Below are 19,757 nucleotides of genomic sequence, written 5' to 3'. Positions count from 1 at the left end.
AATGTATATATATAATGTGTATATATATATATATAATGTATATATATAATGTATATATATATATATATATATATATATATATAGATATATATATATATAGATATATATATGTATGTATGTATGTTTATATATATGTATATATAAATATGTATATATATATATGTATATACATATATATATATATATATATATATAAAATCCTTTTCCTATGCTTAGTGGCCCCGACACTCGCACTGTCTAGCTCACTGTTCCTTGCTTGGTTACCGTAATTTTCAGACCTGAATATAAGCCGCAGGTGTCAACGTTGTAACATGGGATACAGTGATCCCTCTCCTTTCGTTACGTTCCAAAACCCACCGCAAAAAGGGAAAATCCGCGAAGCAGGGGCGAAATAGTTTTTATATTATTTATGTATATATTTACCTTTTACGAACAACCCTCCCTGGACTGTATTACCCTTTCCCACACAATTATATGGACAGTAGAGTTGTATAATGGAAATATAAGGCATACATATTATGTAAATAAATGAAATACACGAAACGGCAGAGGTTAGCACTCAGCTGCAGAAGAGAGAGCACGGGAGTGGCGACGCAGGTGCAGCCGGGGCAGAGGAGAGTGAACAGAGAAGTGCATACTGGCCAAGACGGACAGACCGTATATGAAAGCCGGGCACAGCGCAGGAGCTCATGTTATTGTAAAGACAAATATAGGCGGTTAACTGTTATCTGTGTCTTCATTTTCGCTTAGTAGCAGAAGCCTGAGAAGATGATCAGAGCGTTTAGGAGGCATCGTAGGGCATTAAATTAGGGTCAACCTTCACCAAACACAAGAGCACAAACTTCACAGCAACATACTTCACGTTTAACGGCACAGAGCAAAGTGAAGCAAATGGTGCCCTTAAGTGAACTGATTTCATGAGAGGATTCAATGCTTCATGAAGCGTTGTCTGAATGTAAAATGTCCAGCCAGGTCTATTACTTCTCAGACAATCAAAAGCACGAGAGCAGGGGTCGGGAACCTGTGGTTTGCGAGCCAGATGTGGCTCTTTTGATGTGGCTTCATCTGGCTCTCAGATAAATCTTAGTTGGAATTTCTTAAAACAATAAGGAATGAACAATTCCACTGGTATTCAAGTAAAACATAACAGAAATCATAGTGTTAAAATAATCTTTGAAAAAACATTCTAGTGCATTTGTGGCAGCAGTGTACTCTCTTTACGTTGTATTAAAAAATTGCAGTAAAATCACCAGCTAGGTATGTAGTCTTTCATTTCTGGCATAAAAAGTGAAAACAAAGTATTTTGTAGCAAGACACACATATCTCGCACTGGAAATATAAAATTAAATAATAAAATTAATTAATGACTCCTAACATGTGCACTTACCATGAGGTTAGGGGTGCACAACCTTAATCCGCAGGGGTGTTATATTAAATGACCATATGATATTGTATTGAATTAATTATTGAATTAAGATTTTTCTTACGTGGTGTGTAATAAACTGTATTGTATGGCAAGTGGAACCATATATTTATTACTCCGTTACACATTTTAATCTATACATTATTTCTTTTTGAGCTTGAGCCAATCGCATCAAAACCATGCTGTACCAGAAGTCGCATTAATGGTAAGAAATATTTTATGTATTGGAAAGCTTCAGTATAACAACGTTATTAAAAAAGGGGACTAATTATACTCTAAAATTATTGGTCTTGTTTAAAAATTTACAAATTTTGTTTGTCTGAGCAAAACAAACGGAAATAGATTTTAAAATAGACTTTTTTTGACTCTTTCTGCTAAAGATGTTCCCAACACCTGCACCAGATAATTAAAGACAACACGATCCTCTTTCGAAGACAGGCATGTCTACATGCTCTTGTGAGGAAAAAAAACGTTTAAAAGAGGAGTGAAGGAAGCCATCTATGCCAACCTAGAGAAACTATCAGGTCAGGTAATTTTGCAGGATTCAAAACAAAATCTTCCAATGTTGCACAAAATGGAACTGTTACAATTATAACAAAAAATGTCAAAAGACATATTTACTCAAAAGTGAATCAGTATATGCTGTGATGCTAATAAAAAAACTCTGAAAAGTCTATGTTCTGACACTCAGAACTCACTTCCAGGCTGAACTCTGAAAAGTCTATGTTCTGACACTCACTTCCGGGCTGATCATCACTAATTTGTAATTACCTGGCTTTGTGGCTCCACCACTGTCTGCAGCTTAGCTGCTTGTGTTGCAGGCGGCAAGGTGATGTCTGCCTTCTGGTCGGCATGACGACGCTCCTTGCGGGGCTTCTTGGTCTTAGCGTGTGAGAGGCCTCTTTGCCGGAATGAGGGCTGAGGACTAACCGGTCTCCGCTCACTTCTGTCGTCCTCCTCTCTGTAAAAGAAGTCAAAGGAGGGCCATACGAGAGAGGTGTATCTTTACAAATTGTCCAACAGTATTGCAGCCGTGCTCAACCAACACAAGCATCACTGTAGAAAAACCTAGAAAACCTATGTTTACACTCAATACACACCTAGAAAATCCATGTTTACACTTAATAAACACCTGAGGATACAACACAAACATTGATTTTCATGATATCTTGATCAGTCTGACAATTAATTGAACAAAGATAAAATTTCTCTAGGTTTTAATTAGTCTACCTTTAAAATGCATTTTGTTGCAATTTTTGTTGATTGTTGCTTTAGAACCAAAAGTAAAACTTTTGAATCTGAAAGACGGATTTTAAATGAACTAATAATATCTCTGAACTACTAGTACCATCACTAAGTTACATGTCTTTTACTAAAGACACTTACTGATTCTTACTAGCCTTGTGTATGTTTTAAGCTGTATTTTTTCGATAAACATGTATTTTAAAAACTTCATTTTGTTAGGAAACATTGAATTAATTTGATTGATTTGAATAATGATGAAATAAGATACATTAATATAAATACTATTTAGCCTAGACGCACTGTACATAACAAATTTGGTTAACTGTGTGCTTGTATAAATGTGCGAAACTTTGTGTGAAAATAACCGTATATGTATATACAGTGACAGGTGTGTGTGTGTTACATATGTCGTTTATGCGGGGTTAATTTGGGTTTACTCTCTACCTGTGTGTTTGCTAACAGCTAGCTCCCTTTAGCTGCTGCCAATATGACGGTGGTGGCGAACACTTATTTTGCCTGTGACCGGGCAACATCTGTGATGTTTAAGGCGGGAACGCGGCCTCACTTCAACCCAAGATTAAGTTTTGTGGTAAATTTGAGGGTACCAGTGCTCGGAAAACAGGCTAAAAGCTGAGCTCGGGTCACGGCAGCCCGAGAATAAACACTTAGCAGTTAGTTGGTGACGTATTCCTTCTAACCCCGCTCCGCCGCGACAGGCCGCGGAGAAAACCAACGCACTTTATTTGGAATAAAACAAACGTAGAGGGAAAACACTGCGAGGTGACAGCAGAGAGACGGACATCGCGTTAGCGAATGAAACATGTAAAATTTCGCACTTACAATCTCTCCTGTCCGCTCTCCACGGCGGCCATTTTTATTTAAATAAATAATTTTATATAAAAAGCCCCCAAACATCTCTGCTCACGCTGTTGCACCCGCCCCCTCCGGTTCTACTTTCCAGCCGCCGTCACTCTTCAAACAACGCGAGATTGGGGTTAGGTTGACAGCCACTTTTGCAAAGCAGAGTAGTGTAATCACGCGAGACCTGGTAGTCTCGAGACTGTCAAACTGAGGCCTATGGAGTCAAATCGAAAAAAAGAGGTCAGTTGTTAAAAGAGACACACTTTCCTGTACAAAATGATTTCGAGAATAGGCTATATTTAAACAGTTACATATTGTAAAACGTTTTATTTACTATTAATTAAAACTCCACCAGCATTAAAATATCTTTCCACATAAACGGTAACAATATACATACATATCAACCTCCAACACACGTACAACTCAGTTCTTCCGCTGACAAGCTGACTGACAATTATCAAATGGATTCCAAGGGACTGTACACAGTGCCACTGACATTTTGAAAGCAACTCTTGGCACATTTGACAAGACACAGTTATGATGCACACTAATGCAAAATAAATCCACAAACTCTATGAAGTAAAGTTTTGGGTTTTATGTTTGAATATCATAACCTTTTAAAAAATAATGTCCTATGTCATTTTTTGGCAAAAAATATTTTTTGAATAAATCATCTGGTTATGGTGCTGGCCACCTCTGGCAATAACCTTTTAAAAAATAATGTCCTATGTTGCTTAACGGCTTACGTCCGCAGTTGAATAGACCATGGGATTTTAGCCCTGTAAGACAATTACCTATGACCTATTACCTAGAAAATGTCTTTTAATGGAGAAAATGCAATATAGAAAATTTTTATTTTTATTTTTCTGACCCTCACCCTCTTAAGTTTTTTGTTTTCTGACCTCAGAATAAACTGTGAGAACAATAACAAATTCTTCTGGATTACAATGTTACATCCACTGGTACAAAACAGGTTTTGGACAATTCACTGTCTAATCTGGTACAAAGCAGATTTAATCTGTGTTTAATCGTTGTTGTAAAATGTCCTACAGGAAAAAAGCAGAACTAAAGTCATTTCAACAATATTTCCTAGTTTCAACAATATTTATTGTCATTTTCAATGCAGTAAACAATTTACTATATATGTGTATAAACAAAGCCAAATAACATTTTTTTAACGAGAATTAAAATTAAAGAGCCCCCAGACTATTGAATTCTAAAGAGTCTACTTTTGAAATAAAAGTCTTCAGAAAATTATATATACTTTTCTTAACGAGAAAAATAGGCATGTGACTGCTCTAACAGCAATTCTTTTTTTCCCCCCACATCTCGTCTCCTCAAGTAATGTCCTAGTAACAGCGTTTAAGCGCTCCTTTTCAGCTGTCCCCTCTAACATTTAGCGCATAGCAACGTGCAAACCAATGTTCAATGGAGATCATGGATTTTGAGGCCGCGTAAAAAATGTTTTAGTGATGGTACAGCACTGTATGACAGATGTAACCGTTGATGTTGTACCCCTTCATTTAGACTCTAAAATTTCAAGTCTAAATGAATATTGGGTTATTTTGCGTGCCCTCAGCTTGGACTTCAGAGGGTAACTTTGCTCAAAAGACCTGTGCTTCGTTTCGACGGCGCTTCACGTTGCTACTGTTAATTAATATCCAATTTTTTGGATCATGTGAACTGCTGACCAGAAACAACAAAGTAAGAATTTAATTATGCTGTTTGAATCACTGTGTTTTCACAATGTAAATGACACAACAATCATGTCAGCTGACTTCTCATGCATAGGTTGCTGCTGTGCATTAACTCTCCTGACACTCTGCCACTAGGTCAGCATATGACGGTGGAAGAAATGCTATTAAGAAAGTTGTTCGTTTGGCTAGGTTATCGCTTTAATAATCCCACATTTATCTATTTTATTATGCTCCTTTTTTAATTTAAGAAGTCGGGGTACCGAAACTTGAAGAGCTGTGGTAACAGAGAATGGCACTGCTCCATCTTTCAGTTATATATTTACTGGAGTTGTCCTCAGAAGCCCCATTGACTCACTGGGTGTGCTTGTCAGATTCTCCACTCTTTAGATGAGACCCATGAGCACTGAAACTTAAGACTTAGACTAAACTTACTTAATTTGTCATTTGGATTTTCATGAAATTGAAATTAAATTACAAATTAAATTACAATTACAACAAGAATAAATATATGTAAAATAAATATGTATGTGCAGGAAAATAATTACACAATATTAATTTATAAGATAAATTAAATGTATTGCACATATACAGTAAGTGGAATTGCACAAGTTAACGGCAGTATTGCACAGGTGCAAAGTATTTAGTAGAAGTATGACAGAGAGTCTTAAGTGTATTCAACACTCTATGGAGTGTGGGATGAAGCTGTTTCTGAGCCTGGCTGTTTTGCAAAACCTCCTTCCAGAGGCCAGCGGTGAGAACAGTCCATGGTGGGGTTGGAAGGAGTCAGACAACGTTTCTTTTCTAAGTCCTAGAAGGGAGAAATCATGATTTTCTCTGCTGTCCTCACCACCCTCTGTATGGATTTCCATTCCATGGCCCTACAGGGCCCTGACCAGACTGAGATGCAGCTGGTCAGAATGGTCTCTACAGACTTCTGTAGAAGGTTAGAATGGGAGCGGGTAGATGCATTCTCCTCATGCTGCGCAGAGTGCTTGCACTGTTTGGCCCTCTTGACAATTGTGCCTGTGTGTTCCATCCGGTTCAAAAAGTCAGTTATCTGCAACCCCAGGAACCTGGTGCTGCTGACTATCTCCACTGCTGAGTTGTTTATGGCGAGAGGAATGTGGCTGGTTCCTCCCGAAGTCCACAATGATCTCCTTTGTTTTGGAGATGTTCAGGATCGAATTGTTCATTTCACACCAGTCGTTTCACCTTCTCTTTGGAGGCCTGCTCATTAGTGTTCCTGGTGAGTCCCACTACTGCTGAGTTGTCTGCAAACTTCACAATGGGGTTGGTGGGGGACACGGCACTTCTCTGCTAAGCAGATTATTGACTGGGGGACCTTCAACAACATGTCATCGAAACAATATGTTGTCCCTTTTCTCTAAGTGGAGAGTTTGAATTTACCTTCATTTCTGAGCCTGCCACCTGGACAAATTCATGCTGGCTGTGAATGCTCCTGCTGCGGCAATGTCTTGAATGTGTCATAGGTGTGTTGAGAAATAACACTGATGTCAGCTCTACTGTCTTTTTTGCACTCAACATCACTGTACTGTGTACAAAATGTGAAGGAGAATGGGTGGGTTAAACTGGTATAAATTAGTATTAGTATAATCATTGTGAAGTGTTTCCTATGTAACTAAATTATAAATTCATTCCTTCGTTAAATATTTTTTATTGCCCCTCTCTTCCCCTCCCCCTGAATTGAAAGACTATTGAGAACCAGTCTAGTCCACCGTGCCGCATTCCATTGGAAGACCCTCCCTCGCACTTCACCGGGCCCAACCCACTACTTGAAAAGTACTGCGCTATACAGAGACGAACGCCAGCAGGACGTTACGGCAAATTAAATTGAACAAAATTTACTTTACGTTTGGCACGTAAAATGAACCCGTCATTTAGATAATATACGTATTCTTCCAATTAGTGATGGGAAGACCGACACTTTTTATTGATTCGAATCTTTGACTCTCGAACAGTAAAATGAACGAGTCGTGAACGAATCTTGAACTAATCATTTCATTCGTTTTACAGCAGGTGGCGCTTTAGCCCTATTGTGGGCGTTGTAAAGAAGGCTGCGGTTCTCCGACACTAAATAAGGCAACATGGTTTGCTTCCGCTGACAAAGTCTACAAAGTACACAAAATGCCATAAGTAATTAAAACCATGTAAAAAGCTAAGAAATAAAAACACACCACAATGTGAAGATGAATGAGCGCAAAAAAGACCCGAGCTCTTTCACGTGACAAATGAAACGAATCTGCGAGAACGAGGCGAAAGATTAGTTCACAGAGAATGATCCGTTTAGAGTGATTAGTTCACAGCAAAAGATTAGTTCACGGCGAAAGATTAGTTCACAGAGAATGATTCGTTCACGGCGAAAGATTAGTTCACAGAGAATGATTCGTTCACAGCGAAATATTAGTTCACGGCGAAAGATTAGTTCACAGAGAATGATTCGTTCACAGCGAAATATTAGTTCACGGCGAAAGATTAGTTCACAGAGAATGATTCGTTCACAGCGAAATATTAGTTCACGGCGAAAGATTAGTTCACAGAGAATGATTCGTTCACAGCGAAATATTAGTTCACGGCGAAAGATTAGTTCACAGAGAATGATTCGTTCACAGCGAAAGATTAGTTCACAACGAAAGATTAGTTTACAGAGAGTGATTCGTTTGCAATGAAAGATTAGTTCACAGTGAAAGATTAGTTCGCAGAGTGATTTGTTCGCAGTGAGTGATTAGTTCGCATTTAATATGACTCGGTAGTCACGAGTCACGAATCTTTCATATGACTCGGGAGTCACGTGTCATCTTTCGCGAGTGATTCGTTCACAATGAACGAATCACTCGCGAACGACACATCACTACTTCCAATCATTATGTAGTACCCTGGGCGACATGTGAACACGACGCGTGTGTTTGATCGTTTAAAGGGCTTGGTTGCTAACCTTGCTAGACGAATTGAACAAGGTCACACAAGTACATGGATGTACTACGTACTTCTACTTAGTTTGGTAGCCTGTTCGCTTAAGCTGTGAATATGTCTGAAGCAGACCCGGATGCATATTTTCTGTCAGGAGACCCGGGTTCAAGAACAGAGAGACAGATTTTGCTCCACTCTCTTCCTGCCTCAGTTATGTGGAAATTCTGCACAGTCATGGACGGACTTTCAGAACTGGACTGGAGCCGCTTTGGTGAGCTGGTGTTGGGAGTCTATGCTAACGGCTAACGGGGTGCTTGTTTACCTAAGTTGGTGTTGGGAGACTGACTATGCTAACAACTAACTAAAGACAAACAACAACTGATGTTGTTGTTTGTCTTTATTTTTATTGGTTTAAATGTTTTTTTAATTAATTTAGCTGCTTAATCTTTTTGAATTGTGTACCTGTTAATGTATGTTCCTCTGTTTTTCCTTCCTATTTTTGTGTCCGAGTACCTGTTTGTTCACGTCTGTCTTTCGATTGACCCTTACCTTCTTTTTGTTTACCCATTTAACTGTTTCTATCAGTCTGTTTGCTTTATATTGACAACTTTATTAGGTATTTGGCTTCTTCATAGTTGATTTTAGCTAACCCTTAGCCGCTGTGCTGCTTTCGTTTGTATGGTCTGTCTTTTAGATCATATTCAACACGTTTACTCTTAACTACCTCCACTTCTTTTACAAAATCTAAAAATCTGCTCTGAGGCCTTCCTCTTCTTTTGCCTGACCATCCCACCTCTATCATCCTTTGTTCAATGTATCCCCAACTCATGTCAAAACTGTCTGAACCTTTCCTTTCTAATCTGCAAACTGCTTCACCATAACTGTCCCTCTGATGTGCTCATTTTTTTGTCCATCCTGGTCACTCCCAGTGAAACATCTTCATCCCTGCCTCCTCCAACTCAGCAGTTTGTCTTAAACCATACATCAGAACATGTCTCACTACTATCTTACAACTTTTCCCTTTTCAATGTTCTTGCTATTCTTCCGACACAAATCATCCATGATGCTTGTTTCTAGCCATTCCACTCTGCTGTGCCTTTTTGAACCTCTTTTGTGTACTGCCCATTACTCTGGATGGTTGACCCTAGATATTTTAACACCTCTATTACGTTTTCTCTCTGGATCTTTACTGTTCCAGCCGCCACTCTGCTGTGCCTTTTTGAACCTCTATTACGTTTTCTCTTTGGATCTTTACTGTTCCAGCCACCTTACTTTTGTTTATAAACATATAGTACGTCTTTTTCCTGTTCACCTGCATACCTAACACCTTCCGGCCAGTTTCCCTGACCACCTTAATGGTCTTTCCCCAGTCTTCTGGTAGTTCGTCTTTACCCCCAAGATCATCCCTCAACCCAACTCTAAACTCTCTGCAAAGTTGCAAAGTTGCTAAATGATCCGCACCCTCGACTGAAGAAATCAGCTACCGTTGCAGAACTTTGTCTTCGCTATCCCAGAGATCTACAACAAATGCTGTAGCGAGGTTCAAGTTGAAATGGTCAAGTTTCATTCAACCACAGACTTGGTGGTCAAGCAGGACCATAGAACCTTACTTAAGCCTGGCTGTTCACGTTATCGACAATGACTTTGAGCTTAAAAACAGCTGCTTGCAAACACAACATTTCCTCCACAGAAATGCCTTTAAGTTGTCTCAATTTGAACTATGCAAAAATGCTTCTATTATTTTATTTTAGGTTTACCAAAATGCCAACTGAATAGTCCTAAAGTGTACATTTGTGCTACTGCTTTTGCACTTTATGCCAACTGAATAGTCCTAAAGTGTACAATTGTGCTTTTGCACTTTGCAGAAATGACCTTGTTCTAAGAAATATCTTTATTTTCACTTTTGTTTTTTATATATTAAGTTATAAATAAAACCAGTATGTGAACTACAGGTTTTTTGTGTCATCAGCTATTATTATTCTCTGTGTTGTCCTTCATATTAGCAAGTAGACCCCTGACATCATTCATTTATATCGTAAACACGTGTCCACTGTGATCCCAATCGCACATTTTCATCAAATTGTGCAGCGCTGTTGGGGACATGAAAATACTTATTTACCATTCTCGTTTATTTTAGCATCAGAGGTTCTGGGTGATCAGCTGACACTACGATTGGCTGAAAAGCAGGAGAGGCGGAGTGACTTTGTAATGAACCACTGGGGAAACCGGAATGGTCAACTTGGAGAGCTAATGGATCTGCTGAAACGTCTGCGGTTGCTCCGCCCTCTTGATGTCATCCAATCCTGTGAGTTAACCACTATAAAATTTATTGACCTGTGACAATCTCACATTTTGGCTTGTACTTATGGTTATTGTGTGTCTGCAGATTTGTCCAGTCTGACCCCTGTATTTTCACCGCCTCCTGCTTGCCATCAGCATCATCTCTCTGTGGCTCCCAAAACAAGTCAGGCCACACCCACTGTCAGCACCTGCAGACTTAGGCCAACAGGTATGCCCATCAGCTTTTAGATTACTGACTATTACCCAGGTGTTGCTATAAACCTAAATGTAAATATAACTCAAAATGTTTGGCTCTGTGTGTCTTTTTTCAGAAAATAAAGAAGGAGGAAGAAAGCTTTTGCCTGGACCTGCACCACCACCTTCTGGCATGCTGTCAGAGCTTTGCACACCTCCCCAGGTAGTACACTTTAGTGTTTATCTAGCTGTACATTATTAAAAATAAACAAAAAATTATTAATAATAAATCATAACATTTTTGTTTTCTTGTGCCCGTCTGTAAGAATATCATGACAAGTAGCAGCAAGAGTATTGATGGCATTGGCACTAGGGTGATGTCCTGGTCTTTTGAAGAAGTGCATGCTGGGACACAGGGGTTTTCCCCATCCCTGCAGGTTGGCGAGGGAGGGTTTGGTGTGGTGTACAGAGCTGCTCTGAGAAACATGGATTGTGCTGTCAAGAGACTCAAACAGGTTGGCCGATCACAGGGCAGATCTTTGTTTACTTAAGACTGAGTTACAGAAAACAGTATTTTATTGCTGTTGTGTTTGTGATGTTGTTGTAAACATTTCTGCGGTTGTTTTAGGACTTTATACTGGACTGGATGCAGCTTAAGGAAACATTTCACACAGAGGTGGACAAACTGTCAAAGTGAGTGGTTACTTTGAACTCGTAGTCCAGTTTATGTTTCTTTATATTAACCTTGTTTTGTTGTTTTTACACAGTGTAGATTGTTTGTTTTCTTTCATTTAATTTTAAGTTTGTTTTCTGTACCGACGGATTCAGGTTCCGACATCCCAACATAGTGGATCTGCTAGGAATCAGTGAAGGAGGAGGTTCAGTTTGTTTGATCTACAGCTTCATGGAGAACGGTTCCCTTGAGGATCAGCTGCACAATGTAACTTCTTCTTCAATTTTTTTTGTATCTGATATCTGATTGAATTTCATTTCACCCTATCCTCCTCTTCTGCATCTTCTGCTTCTACAACCATCTTTTTCACAATATCTGCAAGTCCACACTGAGGTCCTCTTCTCCTCCGTCCTGGCAATTCTATCTTAAACATTCTTTGTCTATGTTCTACAATCTCTCCTCAGCACACGTCCAAACCATCTCAACATTTAACACTGAGGTCCACTGAGCATTTCACCGTCTCTAAACACTGCTCCTATGGTGCTTGAGCGGCTCCCTGCTCACTTTGGTGATGCTATAATGCAGAGGTGACTTTTCGTTGTGTGCAGTGGTGTGTTGTGTCACAATGACAACAAATCACTTTTATTTGCTTGTTTCTAAGAGAGCACACACATTAGGGCCAGTTGCTCCATGTCGTGCTAAAGCTGGATCGAAATTTTCCCCAAAAGAAATGACTAAAACTTGGCCCGCACTCACATTACCCCAAAGCCCTTGCGCTTTTCACTACAGTGATCCACTCGTATCTGGATCGAAATTTTCCCCAAAAGAAATGACTAAAACCCAATTAATTTGTTCCAGCCCCCCAGAAATATACTATTATTTTCCCCCTATTTAAACATCGAAAACATAGATATAAACAAATATATTGATAATATAAAATTAAAAAAAAAAGATAATTAAGAAAACATTTTATATTACTGTTATAAACAAGCATAGGAGAAGGACTGCGAGTGAAGAGAGAAAGAAAGGAAAAGAGCGAAATTAGGGACAGACAGTGAGCGAGACAGTGTCGGGGTTAGTAAGCGTAGGAGAAGGACTGGGAATGAGGGTTTGATTTAGAGCAGGCGTGGGCAAACGACTCGCCGGCCACAATTGTCCTAAAATTGAACAGCGGGGCCGGGTTAGGAGCTGATGGATGAAGCGTTCGTGTGAACTAAGATACATGACATGTAAGTCATGCATAAAGGCTAAAATGCTTCATTTTCTACGCCAGCTGTTGGGGAAATGTGGGTATTACAGGGTAAAGGCAGAAGTATAATAATACTATAAATAAATTATATAATTTGAAAAAGTTTGGCAGGTGGGGTTAAAAAGCTGAACGGGCTGCATCCAGTCCCTGGACCTTAGGTTGCCCAAGGTCTGATTGAGGCCGAAACAACAGTAAGGCACCTGTCCCTGACCCGAAGGCGCAGGGAAGCGACCCTCTCGCTCAGTGGGGAGAACTCCAACACACGACTGGCAAGCTGGGGGGCTATAAGTAAGCCTACGCCAGCACGCCGTCTCTCACCGCGAGCAACTCCACAGCAGAAGAGAAGAGAAGTTACAGACTCGTAATGTGGAATACTCGTATTTCAGGAAGCTCTTTAGGTTGATTCACCAAGGTCAGTGATCTTACATGTCATACCATAAAATAAAAGGTCTTGTTGTTTAATGGAGTCCTGGTACACAGTATAACAGATATCCAGGGGGCCATGGCCTCTGTTAAAACAGAGTATTAAAGATGGCACGCTCATTGACATTGGGGAATCAACACAAGTGGCAAAAAAATGTTTTAATACTTTATTGTACAATTTGTTGTAAAACAGAAGTGATGTAGTTAATATTGTGTAAATTAAATGATTAAAAAAAGACAGAGAGAGAGAGAGAGAGAGAAACTGCTAAACACACAAGGTATCTGCTCTGCTTCTGTCCATCATGTCTGCCATTGCTCTGTCTACCTGTCATTGTCCCTATGTTCATAGTCCTTACTCTGATCTTTACTGTCCTGTATTTCCTGTTCTCTCTCAGTCTCCTTGCACGTCTTCCTCTGCTCTTCTTCGATGGTTTTGATCAACGATCAAACGGTTGGTTAACATAACTGGTGTTGACAGTTGTTAACCTGGGCCACAACCAACCGGTATGGAAGTCAATTTTTAGATCAGCAAGATTGTTTTGACAGCAATTTTAATGCCGTGTGCACTTCTTGGTGCAACCCTCCCTCTCCAGCTTTTTTAAAACTTAAGAAATGCACAACTTCGATTTCCTGTTGAAAGGATGTCCTCGTCCAAACTTTTGAACTCTTTAACTAATTTCTTTGCAGAAGTGTGGTGCCCTTTCCTGGTCAGATAGACTTTGTATTGTTGAAGGCGTGTCCTCTGCTTTGTTCTTCCTCCACTCTCCTCCGGAAAGTCATGCTTCACTCATCCATGGAGACGTTAAGAGGTCAGTCTGACATTATTACAACCCATTTTATGTGTCTGAATAATGACATAACATGTCTCACCCTGTTTCTGTGTCCTCAGCTCAAACATCTTGTTGGATCGCCACATGGTGCCTAAGTTGGCTGACTTTGGGTTGGCTCGGTTTGCGTGCGGCCAAAACACCAGAAAATCATCTAAACGTACAGGGTTTCAGACAGCGTCGGTCGGAAAGACGGAGACGGTCCGAGGAACGTTGGCATACCTCCCTGACGAGTACATAAGGAATGGAGAATTTGGACCAGCTATGGATGTTTACAGCTTTGGCGTGGTGAGGTGTCACTTTCTTCTTAAATTATTTGTTCTGTACCCTTAGTCTGGAACAAGGGTTTATGACTGGACAGGACATGTGTTTAACAGAAGGGTCATCCAGTATGAGGTAACCAGGCATTTCTCTGTATGTAAAACTGACATTATACTTTGTAATACCAGAGACCAGAGGCCATTATCAGGAAAATGAAAATGTTATTATTATTAGTCCATTAAAAAGGAGCTGAGTTCGACAGGGCTTTAGGGGTTAAACCAAATTTGGAGGTAATGTTTTTAACGTCTACTTACTTCTTAGCTCGGTGATCTTTGTATGACAGGTGCTGTTGGAGGTTCTCACTGGTCGTCCTGCTCTGGACAGAAAGGGACAACAAGACATATTTCTGGTGAGGACAAAAACAGTTTACATTCAGGAAGTTCTAATGATTGAAACAAATTTGAAAGAATTTTGTATTAAATATCCTTTAATGTTCATTGTGGGTTTTTTTTCTTGCTCTGTGTGAAAGAATTTAAAACCTTGAATAAAACTGTGTCAACACGTGTATGACATCAGAATGACAACATTAAACTTTGTGTCCTGTTTCTGGCCTTATCTCTGGTACTGGTGAACTCTGGCGGTGTAGAAAGACCTGGTGGAGGATGTTGAGGAAAGTGCGGCTGGTTCTTGTGAAGCAGAATGGAGAAAACATCTGGATCATCATCTAATCAGAGGTCAGTTTTACTGCAAATATTGTCATTCTAAAGACAATTGACCTGAGCTGAAGGTCTATGGTTAAATCTCCAGTTTTAGTTCTGTTTTTTTTTTTCAGTGCAGATTCTAACTTTCAGATTTTGGTCTGACCTTAATGTTTTGGTCTAAAGTCCAGGATCAAATTAAAGCTTCAAGTTCGGGTTCGGCCTCCAAGTTGAGGTTGAAGTTGAAGTTTAGCTTTAATAAAGCTCACAGGTTAAAGTATTAGCAGCAAGTCCAGATTTGACTTGCCTGTCTAGTCCAGAATGAGGTATATTTCTGACCTGTTCTATGCTACAGATTTGTGTCTGATTCCAATGTTCACAATTGTTCTGGGGATGGAGGTCTCACCTTCAGTCTGCATGTTATTTGTTGTGCCTGTGTCAAATCCTTAGCGGGTTCTGCTGATCTCACTGGTTGGATGAAGATTGTAACTCTGGCTTGCACTTGTTTAAAGAAGAGGAGGAAGGAGAGACCACTCATGAGTGAGGTCAACCAATCAAAATTTTTTTTTGCATTAATTGTATTAAAGACAATTTAAAGATGAAATACAGTTCAAATGTCGAAATCTGTTCCTCATCCCTGTTTTTTCCCTTTCATAGGTCTATAAAAAACTAAAGGAGATGCAGGTTTTGGTTGGCGGAGCTACTAGCTCCTCATGGCGCTTGCCGCACCCACCTGTTGACTCTAGTATTGATGATCTGTCCTGTCCGATGTCTAAATTAGGGATACTGGAGGACATGGACGTTCAGTTACAGTCCTTCAACTCTCCGTTCTCACCAGCCCTCCATCAAACACTCCACTCCTCCTCTTCTTGCTCCTTTGTGGGTCCATGTGAAACAGACGAGAGCCAAGGATTGCCACAGTATGACCTTCAGTCTCACTGCCGGTCAAACCAGACTAGTTTCAGATGTGTGCCTGTGACCGCTGGAGAACAATATCCAGTCCAATTAAAAGGTCCTTCTGTCCCAACTGAGGACCAGTATGACTGTCCTCCTCTTCCATTAAACAAACCAGGGTGGGACGCTACAGCAGGACTTTATGGTGTCACTAAAAGTCTGTCTTCTATAGGGTCACTGCAGTCCACATCACCACAGACTTCAGGTAGGCCTTTCATCAGGAGTCGGTAACGACTTGAAATCTTCTTCATATTCTTAAAACTGAATAAAGCTCACAGGTTAAAGTATTAGCAGCAAGTCCAGATTTGACTTGCCTGTCTAGTCCAGAATGAGGTATATTTCTGACCTGTTCTATGCTACAGATTTGTGTCTGATTCCAATGTTCACAATTGTTCTGGGGATGGAGGTCTCACCTTCAGTCTGCATGTTATTTGTTGTGCCTGTGTCAAATCCTTAGCGGGTTCTGCTGATCTCACTGGTTGGATGAAGATTGTAACTCTGGCTTGCACTTGTTTAAAGAAGAGGAGGAAGGAGAGACCACTCATGAGTGAGGTCAACCAATCAAAATTTTTTTTTGCATTAATTGTATTAAAGACAATTTAAAGATGAAATACAGTTCAAATGTCGAAATCTGTTCCTCATCCCTGTTTTTTCCCTTTCATAGGTCTATAAAAAACTAAAGGAGATGCAGGTTTTGGTTGGCGGAGCTACTAGCTCCTCATGGCGCTTGCCGCACCCACCTGTTGACTCTAGTATTGATGATCTGTCCTGTCCGATGTCTAAATTAGGGATACTGGAGGACATGGACGTTCAGTTACAGTCCTTCAACTCTCCGTTCTCACCAGCCCTCCATCAAACACTCCACTCCTCCTCTTCTTGCTCCTTTGTGGGTCCATGTGAAACAGACGAGAGCCAAGGATTGCCACAGTATGACCTTCAGTCTCACTGCCGGTCAAACCAGACTAGTTTCAGATGTGTGCCTGTGACCGCTGGAGAACAATATCCAGTCCAATTAAAAGGTCCTTCTGTCCCAACTGAGGACCAGTATGACTGTCCTCCTCTTCCATTAAACAAACCAGGGTGGGACGCTACAGCAGGACTTTATGGTGTCACTAAAAGTCTGTCTTCTATAGGGTCACTGCAGTCCACATCACCACAGACTTCAGGTAGGCCTTTTCATCAGGAGTCGGTAACGACTTGAAATCTTCTTCATATTCTTAAAACTGAATTTTAAAACTCCTGCAACATAAATATATCTTTAAGCAAAACTTGTGGGAATAAAGTGTGTAATCAGTAGAAAAGCTGAAGGGCAGAATAAAATAGTCTGTTAGTAACTGACATTAAAAAAAAAAGTGCAAAAAATGTTAAGTGTGATTTAATTTGAATAAAAAAATAAGCTACAGAAATGCCTGAAAACAATTACAAAAAAATAAATTTTGATTAAGAAAAGGGTAAATGTAAAATTATTGCACGAAAATGTAGAAATAAAAAAACAACTCTTTCTCAACTAATCTATTACTTACCTCTCAAAAAGTATACAGTGTTCCCTCTTTATTTCGCGGTTCTCCTTTCGCTCCCTCAGTACATTGCAGTTTGTTTGTTTTTATCTGTTCCATGGAAGTTTCACTATACTGCAGTATTTTACGGTAATTTTCTTTTTTTAAATTTCCAATGTTTTCCTACTCCTACTAATATAGGGAGAGACTTGATTATTTGTTGTGCTCACCCGTGTCGCCACTCCTGTGCTCTCTCTCCTGCAGCTGAGCGCTAACCTCCACCACGTTTATTTACGTAATAAATGTCTTATATTTCCATTATACAACTCTACTGTCCATATAATTGTGTAGGAAAGGGTAATACAGTCTAGGGAGAGTTGATAACAGTGTGGGGGAGGTTCGTAAAGGGTAAATATATACATAAATAATATAAAACCTATCTCGCCCCTACTTTGTAGATTTTCCCTTTTTGCGCTGGGTCTTGGAACACAACTACCGCGATAGGAGAGGGCTCACTGTATATGGACTTAGCAATGTCTAAAACTCGAAAACAGGGGTGTCAAAGTCAAAGTCACAGTGGGCAAAAATTAAAAATTGGGACGATTATTACTAAACTTAATATTTATTGAAAAATTGATGGAAATTGTGCAAAGTGGGCAAAAATTAAAAACTGGGACGATTATTACTAAACTAAGATATGTAATGTGGAATTTTTCATGTGGAAACAAACTTTAGTTTTGCGTTAACATTGAATTTGGAACAACCAAAGCTTAATATTATAAACACATGAGAAATTAAATTTAAAATAAAACATACATCAGTGGCTTATTTTATCTCTTTATCTGTAACCTTGTATGAGTTCCTTTTTAATGTCAATCTTTTTACAGGCCAACAACGAAAAACAAAATGTATGTACATAGCGCATATGCGCTAATACTACAAATCCTGCCAGTATGTATTGGCTATATACTGGCGGGCCAACTCTAGAACACATTTTATCTGATCTCCCGCAAACATAATTACACTGCTGGCCAATCCTGAGTTTGACACATGCTCTAAAACATCAAATGAAGCTAGACAAGTAATAAATGGTTACTTTTGGACAACTGTTAAGACGTTTTAAAAAATGTTTTTTTTTCAAACTGGTAAAAGGGCCTTTCCTGTGTATCATAAATATCTAGTGTGTGTCTATGTGTGTTTGTGTATGTGTCTTCAGTTGATATTAATCCTAGTAAACAGTGTCTCCTGAAGAAGAAAGCTGTTAATGAAAAAAACAAGTTTAGACAGGAGAGCTGCTGTCATCAGATGACATCTGTATGTAACTCCTTCAATTTTATAAAAAAAATAGTGCTGCAGTGAACTTTTTTAGTTATCTCAAGATTATGAAGTTATTCAATGTAAATTGCAATTCCCCCAAAAGGTTGCTCTGAACTTAGAACTTCATTAAGATCAAATGTCAAAACCGGTATTTGTAAATGTAATCCTTATTCTTCAAAAAAAAAAAAAAAAAGTGTTTGACTGACTTCGATTCTTCATTATACTTGTAAAGATAATATTTTCCTGGATGCCAATATTTGACCCTGATTTCCTTTTGCTGTAATGTTTTCTTTTCATAGCTGATGGAGGAGGTATCTCTGAGGACTCCAGAGGACCTGAGGAGAGTGATGAGCTAGATTATCTGACTTCCAATCACAGCTGATGGCATGTAGTGGTCACTAAAAAAACCTACAGGTAGCACTGTTGCTTTCAGATGTAGAAACAGTAAAAATTGCATAACTTCAATTTCTTCTCAAGGACTGTCTAATTATTTCACTTTTGTTATTCCATCACTCTGAGCTGCAAAGATTTTATACACATTGCTTTCCTTCAGCTTCACCCATAATTTTGTTGATGGAAAGGCAAAATGTTGCAATTTTCATCATATCTGTAGAAATTGTATGTAAAAGCAGAAAAACTTTGTTTCAAATGTACTTTTTATTGTTAAAATCACAACTTTTAATCCTCTTATATTTAAACATTTCAAACAGATTTCTACCTATAGATGTACAATGATGATATTGTTCTGATTGAAACACCGCTACTGCTTTATTTTTAATAAAACATTTCCTGTTTCAGGTTTTCAGAGATTGTTACTGCTGTATGAACAGTAATTTTATTTAAATAAAACTATATATTTTTGTATATTTTCTTTGTTATCCATTATTTTTCTAAACATGGGAACCTGAATCACACATGGGTGCAAAAAAATCTATCATAAGGACAAGGTAAACATTTTTGATACAAATGATACAAAAATCAATAGTATGACAATAAGGAACATTTTTAGAACAAAATATCCTGCATTTCTGTTGCAATACAGATTTTAGCATGGCAATGCCTACAACACAGCAGTTGTAACTTAAAAAACTATGTTAAGGAAAAATTAAAAAGCAGCTCAAATCTAACTGAAAGTTTTATCACACAAAATAATGATATATTGATCAAAAAATTTGGAACATTAGAATAACAGCTGAGATACGTATAAAACTAAGACATGACTAAGAAATG

At 39.0% G+C, this 19,757-nt stretch overlaps 2 protein-coding genes across 3 annotated transcripts in view; one reads left to right on the top strand and one right to left on the bottom strand.

The window, feature by feature from the left end:
* mecp2 (methyl CpG binding protein 2) overlaps window positions 1-3,656 on the bottom strand; it is a 17,445-nt gene extending 13,789 nt beyond the window's left edge. Inside the window, exons 1-2 of the mRNA XM_008317876.3 lie at window positions 3,509-3,656; window positions 2,195-2,384 (exon numbers count right to left, since the gene is read on the bottom strand). Coding sequence (XP_008316098.2) covers window positions 2,195-2,384; window positions 3,509-3,540 — 222 coding nt within the window. The 5' untranslated portion in view covers window positions 3,541-3,656. The remainder of the gene's footprint in view (window positions 1-2,194; window positions 2,385-3,508) is intronic.
* A 4,423-nt stretch (window positions 3,657-8,079) lies between these two features.
* Window positions 8,080-18,920, top strand: irak1 (interleukin-1 receptor-associated kinase 1). 2 transcript variants are annotated; one of them, XM_008317896.3, is made up of 14 exons: window positions 8,080-8,425; window positions 10,292-10,459; window positions 10,541-10,663; window positions 10,767-10,852; window positions 10,956-11,144; window positions 11,258-11,322; window positions 11,458-11,569; window positions 13,662-13,783; window positions 13,864-14,089; window positions 14,406-14,471; window positions 14,709-14,796; window positions 15,211-15,305; window positions 15,418-15,919; window positions 18,827-18,920. In XM_008317896.3, the coding sequence occupies exons 1-14, from the start codon at window positions 8,272-8,274 to the stop codon at window positions 18,907-18,909; spliced, it is 2,079 nt and encodes a 692-aa protein (XP_008316118.2). In that variant the 5' UTR covers window positions 8,080-8,271; the 3' UTR covers window positions 18,910-18,920. The 2 variants fall into 2 exon arrangements, with proteins under 2 accessions (XP_008316118.2, XP_024915347.1); XM_025059579.1 differs by lacking the exon at window positions 18,827-18,920 and adding an exon at window positions 16,881-17,070.
* The last annotated feature ends 837 nt before the right edge of the window (window positions 18,921-19,757 follow it).

This window comes from Cynoglossus semilaevis, chromosome 10 (assembly GCF_000523025.1).
Source record: "Cynoglossus semilaevis isolate Cse_v1.0 chromosome 10, Cse_v1.0, whole genome shotgun sequence".
Taxonomy (NCBI): Eukaryota; Metazoa; Chordata; class Actinopteri; order Pleuronectiformes; family Cynoglossidae; genus Cynoglossus; species Cynoglossus semilaevis.
This window is presented reverse-complemented; position numbering and strand designations above follow the sequence as displayed.